This window comes from Schistosoma mansoni (genome assembly GCF_000237925.1).
Source record: "Schistosoma mansoni, WGS project CABG00000000 data, supercontig 0080, strain Puerto Rico, whole genome shotgun sequence".
Lineage (NCBI taxonomy): Eukaryota > Metazoa > Platyhelminthes > Trematoda > Strigeidida > Schistosomatidae > Schistosoma > Schistosoma mansoni.
The window spans coordinates 1,470,353-1,479,710 of record NW_017386030.1 but is presented as its reverse complement, the minus strand read 5'-3'; the positions used below and the strand labels follow the sequence as shown (position 1 = coordinate 1,479,710).

Genomic DNA, 9,358 nt, shown 5'->3' with positions numbered 1-9,358 from the left:
CAATAAGAATTTGGATTGGTGATACATGATATCAATTAGTGTTCCAAGTCATAACACTTCATTTCATAGCATTCCTATTCATCTACAAATCATATTGTCTATATTGAATCCTTACAACTACAAGTGATTTATGTTACGACTTCTACTACTCAATGGCATTATTCTTGATCATTTCAATTTAAGGATCTGATATGGTCGAACAACTTGGACAGATCCATATATATATATGTGACAGATTTCACGTTGTTTATGACTGATTGACCATTATATAACGAATAGAAACAACAGTCAAGTAATTTATACGTATAACCATGCTTAAACTACTTACTTACTTATGCCTGTTACTCCCAATGGAGTATAGGCCACCGACCAGCATTCTCCAACCAACTCTATCCTGGACCTTCTTTACTAGTTCTATCCAGTTTTACTTAAACTAGTTGTTTATTATTAATCAACTATTCAGTACATATACTTCGTTCTAACAAGAATTATAACAAGGAAATTCACTACGAAAACAGGAAATTATTATTATTATTATGAAAGTGTAATGGATATTTAAAAAAAGGCATCTCAGATAAGCAGAATAGTTGAAAACAAGAAAAAAACGGCAAAGATAAGAATGGTAAAAAGGAAATTATTAACAAAACATATGCACTACTTATATCTATGATAGTAGTAATAGTCATGGCAATAGTTATCATCATCACCATAATTAGTTACCACAATGACATTTGTTCATGTATTGACAAAGTTAAGAATATCATATAACGCATTACCCCTGCCCCCACCCCAATTCTTTGCTTAAACTCAGTACGTATACAATCAATACAATCAACCGTTAGCGACAAAAAATATAGAATGATAAATAAACGAAGAACAAGGAAGAAAAACAACAGGAAAACAAAGAACTAGTCGCCAACATCGTTTGAAGCCAACAAAAACTCACTCCAATCCTTCAATCTGTTAAAGTGTGAAGAAACAGTAGATGTTTGGATTAGATTAGAAGAGTTAAACACCGCTGTCCATGTGTTTATCAATTAGTAGTAGTAGTAGTAGGTAGTAGTGTTCATTTTCATGGATAATTGTTGAGCTGTTTGAATTAATCTTTTTAATGCTGGTCCATAACATTGAATATCTGATAGTTGTATAGCAGATTGTATAAATAAATAAATTGTTGTAAAGCATTTATATAATCATTAGATTCAATGGAATGAATACAGTAATGTAAATATTCCATTGATGTAGGATTTAATTGTAATTGACCATTAGATATATTCATAAAGAATTGATTCAGACGATGTTCAACATCCGTTAATTTTTGACGATTATGCTGAAGGAACAAGAAAACAATAAAAAATAGTTGGGCGCTGAGATAATAGAGATACAATTATATGTGGAAATGATAGATGAAATAATTTTAATGGTTGAAATCTAAATGATTGCAACATTTCGTCCACCCAGGGTGAGTGCAGGACCAGGGTCGTGCCAGTCTTATAAAAGTACTTCGCCATTCGAAGGTGCTAAGCACATACCATACATACGGACTCTAATTGCCAACTAACTAATTGTAGATTGCATGGCTTGGGCATTATCGCACTGTAAGACTATCATCCGCATACTCAAAGTCAAGAAGTCTTTCTCCAGACAACGGATCCACACCGCCATTACTAACATCCATTAGAGCTGTTTCCAGAACGTCGTCGATTGCAAAGTTGATGAGGAATGGTGAGATTGGGCAACTCCGTCTAACCCTACTGTTTGAATCAAACAATGGAGAGAGGGGGTTGTATGCACTGACTCTGCCTGAGGTGTTTTTATACAGGGCTTCTAAGATACTAATAACCTGTTCAGGCACACCCTTCTTCAATAGACGATCCCACAGAACAGACCTATCCAACGAATTGAAGGCAGCCCTGATGTCATGAAATACTACGATTGTTGACCTGTGGTAGGTATGACGATGTTCTAACATTTGGTCAATACATTCCCCGATAGTTGTTAGAGAAACGACGTGAACATGAGTGGGGACAATCGAATGTATTTTAGCACAATATTTGACTGTTTCTTCTGCAAATATACGTCCATAGTCTCCGATTATAATTTTTCATGCATTTTCGTACTAATTGCGTGTCGTTCCCGTTCTCTCCTTATGGATCTTCTATTGAAATACATTCAATGCCCGACCATCACGATATACTACTTATATGGATATTAGTAATTGGGAGATACAATGAAAAGTGAAAATTATACATGATGAAACAATCTCAGTGATTGAAATCTAAATGATTCCAATATTTCGTCTAACGAACCTGTCTGAGCTTCTTCAGGCTAAGTTACGTTCATAAAATAAAGTTACAGCAGGATGGCCACTGGCTTCTATTCTGAGCCATATCTGATAATGTCTCTAGTCAGTGTTGCACCATCTCGAGGACCCAAACCAGAGGGTCATAAAGGATCAACAGAAGCCAGTCCTTTGCAACTTTGTTTTATACCAAGACACCATGTCACACACTGAACAACCAGCCTCAGCAAATAATGCACGACGTGGAATCCTCTGGGAAGAGATTCGTAGAGCATGTCCAAGCCACCGGAGTCAATGTTTCAAGATAGTGACACCAATTGGATTATTGTCGCTGTACCGGAACACACGATGCCGAAACTCTGTATTACTAACATGGTGTTGCCACTAGATGTCAGCAATCTTTCGGAAACAACGATGATCAAACACAGAGTCGTCTAACATCCTCTATTCGGAGAGGCTAGGTTTCATAAGCATAGAACAAAACTGCTCTCATAGACGCGTTGTAGATCCAAACTGATCACTATTCAGTGATCAACCAACTGTGAATTTTAATAATTTTTTTAATAAAATAGTGGTGGGATTATTGTTTATTCCAATTCTGTACCTTCAAGACCTGTGTCATCATGTTTAAGTCTGATTCATGAATGAAGAACATCTTAGATTTACAACTTCATTTCAAACAACAATAAAAAATCACGCAAGTATTGTGCATAGATTAGTCCATTCTCAAAGTAAAATTCAAACAAACACACTTACTTTGTCACCAACTTTACGACAATTTTGAATTAAGTCAAATAACACTTTTTGTATGGGTTGGAATTCCGTCGGCAATGAATAATTATTAATATTATTGGGATCGGTGTTTAAACTTGTAGAATCCAAATTATGTAGTGACTGTGCATCATTATGGTCATTATTTGAAGAACTGAAAGAATTTGATGATATGGCATTTTCAACAATAGTTTGATTGATAATCCCAGATTTAACAGTATTAGACAAAGGTTGAGCTGCAGGCCAAATATTAAATTGAGAGTAAGGGTTCGGTGGAACGACTGACGACATAGGTGGTAGTGATGACGATATATTGGAAAACTGAGAAGTTTGTTCAACCGATGGCTGGAAATAATTTGGGTACTGTTCTTGTTGGTGAGGCACTCCTTGTACTTGTGAATACGATGGCTGTTGAATTGGCGGTCTCATGAGTGATGATGATGATTGCTGTTGAACATGGGTCGGCAACGGTGGCAAGGGCTGTTGAGGATGAATTATATCAGCATTTATAGGTGGGATAGAATTTTGAACTGGTGGTGGTGGTGGTGGTGGTGCAGGTTGACATACGTTTAATCCAGTAACAGGATATCCTGGTGGTAAAGGAGGATTTGAAGTTGTGTATAGTTCCGTCATTGGTTGAGGAAAATTCGACGGTGATACGGAATTATTCGGTTGAGGTAAAGGTGAATTAACAAATTCCATAGGATTATAATAAGGGTTGTGTGAAACGGTTGTCTAGAAAAAAATGTAAACATTTGTAGATACATCAGCCAACATTTGGCTAGAATACACACACGCACACTAAGTATATTCGTGTAGTTCGTAGATATAATAGCACTTTTCATGAAGGAAATTCCTGTCACAACTTTTACGCAAGATTTGACAGATGTTGAACAATTCATTAGGACACAAATAACCGAAAATGGAGCTGACCTAACTCGCTCTATTACTACGAATATGATCTTGCTCATAAACCTTCACAATTTCCGATAATACACCCTCATAAGTCATCCAGAATAAACAGAAACTCAAGATTCTACACCCTGAAGTCATGGTTTATGATATTTCATCAACCCATCCACATATAACTATCAAGACAGCAAATATACTTCAGTGGTGAAGTTGATGGGGATATTTGCAGATACCGACATCAGTGGCCCTTAAAAAACATCATATTCAGATTATCGGTTAACCTCTTAGATATCAATCAACTTAACTTATATGTTATTTTTACCAAATACATCTTTCTAATAAATTTTCACTTTTTCATTGGCTCTGTATATTTATTAGACTTTAAATGTCGTAGTATTCAAGTTATTAGTTCATAAAGAATCTTCGAACCAATGTACATCACTGGTTTGGAATCAGGGTTTTCCAACCCCTCTTCATCAGTCCACTGCACCAACCAAATCGACCTTTCAATTTCATAAACACCATCCTACCTTTTGAAGGCAGTAAATAGAACTACCCTGATAGTGGCTATATACGTGTGGCCATATGAGAGTATTTTGAGTGGGAGAGCGAACTGTCTCCACCCTCAGACGTACAAAGGCATTTGGCATTTAACATAAAGCTCAATTCCACACGAAATGGGATTCAACAATAACAACAAAATTGATATCACTAGTAATGACACAACATACTTGGCGTGGTTTATCAGTTGTTAAGATAGGTGGATCATTCCAACCTGGTGTCATCATTGATGATTGATGCTGTTTTTGTGGTAATGTCGGTAGAAGTGGTCGCATTTGTTGTTGATTGTGTTCTTGCTGCTGTTGAACATTGAATTGGGGAGTGGGTGTTGGCATACCATAAGGCATAGTGTTTAATGATTGAAAACTAGGAGGCATTGATCCACCAATGTTATGCCCAAAGTTTGTAATCATTTGGGCTGATTGTGCTGGTGGTGATGCAGGCACTGGCGGCATTAACACATTAGACATACTAAATAATAAAAATCAAAGAAGATGAAGTCTTTTAGTGTATATACACGTATGCAAGTGTAACCAACTCGGTTAAAGCACCAGAAATTCGCTTTTCGTTCTCTCAATTTCGTAAACAACACCCGTGGTGCGAGAAGGCGGTGAGTACGACTTCCCTGACAGAGGCTATATACGCGTGGCCATGTGAGAGCATTTAGAGAGGGAAAGCGGACTCTCCCCACTCTCGGCCGTACCACGGCATTTGTCAACAAAGCAAATTATTGGAGAAATACTAATCGATCAAACTTTTTTTAACTGCTGACAATGTTGTATAGGCAAACTAACACTGAACATTTTATAATCAAACCATACAGCATAGAGTACAAAAACAATCCTACCAAAATATTTTGATAGAGTTGAAATACTTTGAAAATCTAACCTTTTTCGGCATTAAAAAGCATCATAACAAACATTCACAAACACAAATTAGGTTTCGGCACTTTGTTCATTGGCTGCTTCGAGTTACTTATCATTTCTTTAGGTAAACTACTTTATGGTTCTTTACTTAAGATCGTGTACAGACTTTTTACACAATTGTGTCTGTTTAATGCAGTGAAATAGTTTCAGTTAACGTGAAGTGATGCCTCAGTACTGAAGACCTTCAACACCCAGTTATTAAGTTGTAAGTTCGAAACCTATTACATCTAATTCGTTTAAAGCAAACAAGAAGTGGTTACCAGTAACCCTTACCATTTAAAGGGTACCTTAAAGACAAGTACAAGAGGTTTTATCGGATAGACAAAAAACTAGAAGCATAGCATAGACAATAAAAACAACATATTCAATCCGGATCATGTATCAGAACTAAAACTTCACTGAAGGTGGTTTCTCTACCAAAAAAAAAAACAACAGAACACCCTATAACTTGATTTGGATTGATCTGAATTATCCCGTTGTTGATCATTTTGATCAGTATCAACTGGCATACAAGTATCCTAACGGGACTGACTGAATATAGTCATTATGATACAAGCTGATAAAGAATGTATTTAGCAGTGGAATCCAGGATGCTCGTTCAATCTTATTCGGAACTTTTTAGACGGATTACAACGAAGAATAATCAAATTTCAATGAAAATATCAACAACCAGATTAATCTAAAACTACTACAAATTAAATTACAATTCATAACCATCGATCAAATGATTAACTATCTACACTCAGTAGCTAGGTGGATAATGCAATAGCATTTGAAGTTAACAGTATTGAATTACAGTTGTGAATAGGATGTGTGCACATCTAGCTAATGAGCCCCGAGTGGGACAAAACGCGCATTTCAGATTTCCTTGCTGATCACACTTCGTCCTTTTTTTTACAACACACTATAGATAACTGCAACTAAAAGCCCTAGAATACAATCTTCGGGACAATCAAGATGAACATGCTAATCAATCTCATTTAACGCAAAAAAGCTGTTTGATTTATACTAAAAACTACAGAGAAAAATAAACACTGAACACATGACTTGAATTTTCAAGTATCCCTACGCTTGAAAAAAAAAGTGATCTACCTATTTCCAGAAACTGAATCTGATCCTAATAGATTATTACTTGGAGGTTGTACATAACGATGGTTCATTACAGGATAGTTTCTATTATTATTATTGTTATAATTGGCATCTAGCAGAGGTGGTGGTGTAACAACAGATGGTAGTTGTTTAGCTGAGGATAAATTGGATTGATTTATTGAATTCACAGGTGGTAGACCCAGTGGAGGGTAAATATTTGAGCAGGAGGAGGAGCAGGATATCATTGTGGATAGAACAGGAGGAGTAATTGATGGCGGTACATCGGCGTTATGTGATGATATAGGCGAAAAGTTGCATCTATAAAAAAGTAGTTCATCAAAATATGTAAATTAAAAAAAAATCATCCGGCTTAGCTGACTGGTCAGTATCATAGGCCACACAAATTCAGTAACATGAATATATATAGTTTTTGTCTTTCTGTACCGATGCTTATACGTTTAAATAAATAAACAGCAAAGTAACTACGTCCTATTTAACCGACTGATCGAATCCATCAGATTGAGCATACTTCCTGAGAACGACATCATCGTAAAGTCAATGAGGTATTACCCCCCCCCCGTTTAAAAACAATTATAAGCAAGCAGTGTTGATGAACATAATGAGTCCTAAACTAGAATCAAACAATAGTCAGTCAGTTACAACGTAGAACTTCGTACATACGTACATCAGTTCGAGTTGCCATACCACATTAACACAGAGATTCAGTTGTCGATTCAAATCCCATAGTGGTAGAAGTAGTAAGAGTATAAGCATTAATGTGAAAGATTAGGGTTTGAAGATGTTATTGAAGGAGTATAATCCAGTGAAATAAATTTCGAAAGAGAAAAAAGATAGAGACATGAAGAATTCAGAAGATTATAATTTGGGAGAACACAAAGAGTGGATGCACCTTCGCCATTGCAAACGATTTTGAACTATCTCATTCAAGGTCTCTAACCATCGATTGCTATCATCTCGCGAATCCCAACCAGGTAGTCTACACCTACCAACATGGCTCAGTCCAATCGCCAGTGACTTCATGGATTAGTGTCACGTTTTGGTCTGACCACCACTAGCTTTCTTCCAACCTACCCTTACACCATTAAACAATAATTTAGAAATAAAGTTTATCGTTATATCAAGTACAAATTCATTTGCTAGCAATAAACCACATGAATAACTTTAAACAGTTTATCATCAACTAATAAGAAAATACTACTTAATTATTGAAATTGATTAGAATTAGGAATTATAACTAATAATTAGGAACTGTATCAGCAACAGCGTTTTATGGGAGAGGACAAACCAACTTCCAGCTGAAGAGGAAATTAGGAAAAGACGTTGGAAGTGGATAGGACATATATCAAGGAAATCACCAAACTGCATCACGAGACAAGCCCTAACTTGGAATTCTGAAGGGAAACGGAAAAGAGGAAGACCAAAGAACACATTACGCCGGTAAATAGAAGCAGAAATGAAAAGGATTGTCCAGGAGAAGGTTGGATCGAGAATGCTAGTGTACGGCCTATGCTACTCCACGAGAGGTAACAGGCGTAAGTAAGTTAGGAACTAGCTTTAGGATGATCAAGAATGCTTTAACAAATGTAATGATGAATATCTCTCTTTATCTAGTAAATGCAAAGAGCTCTTTAAAGAAGAAGTATTATGTGAATTGTAATTTCATTGATTCTTCGTTATTACATCTCTTCGCAGTAATAAAAAAATCTAATTACTATTATCATAATCACTACTTATGCAGACAGATATCAATAGTATATAGCAGTAATTGGAAGTAGAATGCTTAACAACAAACGAGTGAAATCAAGAGAAGAGGAAAGAAGACGAAGAGCAATCAGAATAAAAACAGGATCGGAAGCATGATGAAATATGCAAAGGATAACTAAACAAAGATATACAAATGATGTATTCAATGTATGATTTCCTGAGTTTTCAGTTTATTACACTACTACTAAACTAGATCTTTGATCGACACATTATACACGGATCGGGATCATAGTATACCCGATAAACTATTCATGATCCAATATAGAGAACTTGAAGATAAGTTAGATATTACGTCATTCAACAAAATTACAAGTACTCCATACTCAATGAAGTCCAGAACAAAAAAACGATAACAATAGTTTCTGGATTGATTCAAGTTATCATATCATATCAGCATTATAAAATCCCAGAGTAGTAGAAGTAGCAACAGTATCAGTAGAAGTAAGACATTGTAGATGTAAAATAATTTGATTTAAGAAGAAAGTGTGGATTCATGGGAGAAAACAGTATAAGACTGGTCCAATTTCAATGAAAATATCAACAACCATTATAAATTACATTACAATGAATATCTATCTACACTCAATAGCTAAGTGAATAATGTGACAACGCTTGAAGTGAATGGTACTAAATTCATATTTGTGAATAGGGATGTAGATACATCTGGCTGATGAGCCACAAAGCAGTACAAAACACGAGTCCCGAATTCCACTACTATCCAAATTTTATCTATTCTATGTAAGAAAAAAACACACATCACACGTCCCACAGTGAACATCAACTCTGAGATGCAGGTACATCCAGCTGACGAGTCCCAAATAGAACGAAACGCGCGTCAAACTCAATTCCACTGCTAGCCACTATCCATTTTGGCTTACATCATAAAACTATTCTGTAAAAACATAAAATCTAACAGAATCAATCATATGGAATGAATTTTCTTAATTGCACCCGATCTTAAAATAGTTTTCCAACTTTATGATTGAAATCATAAATCAATTGTAGCTAGACC

At 35.8% G+C, this 9,358-nt stretch overlaps 1 protein-coding gene across 1 annotated transcript in view; it reads right to left on the bottom strand.

Moving 5' to 3' along the window:
• Window positions 1–1,108: 1,108 nt before the first annotated feature.
• The window catches only part of Smp_212490 (sec31-related protein), a gene marked incomplete at both ends in the record, with an annotated part of 48,255 nt that continues 40,005 nt past the window's right edge, over window positions 1,109–9,358 (bottom strand). The window contains 4 exons of the mRNA XM_018790523.1: window positions 1,109–1,330; window positions 3,059–3,808; window positions 4,717–5,017; window positions 6,565–6,879. Coding sequence (XP_018646251.1) covers window positions 1,109–1,330; window positions 3,059–3,808; window positions 4,717–5,017; window positions 6,565–6,879 — 1,588 coding nt within the window. The remainder of the gene's footprint in view (window positions 1,331–3,058; window positions 3,809–4,716; window positions 5,018–6,564; window positions 6,880–9,358) is intronic.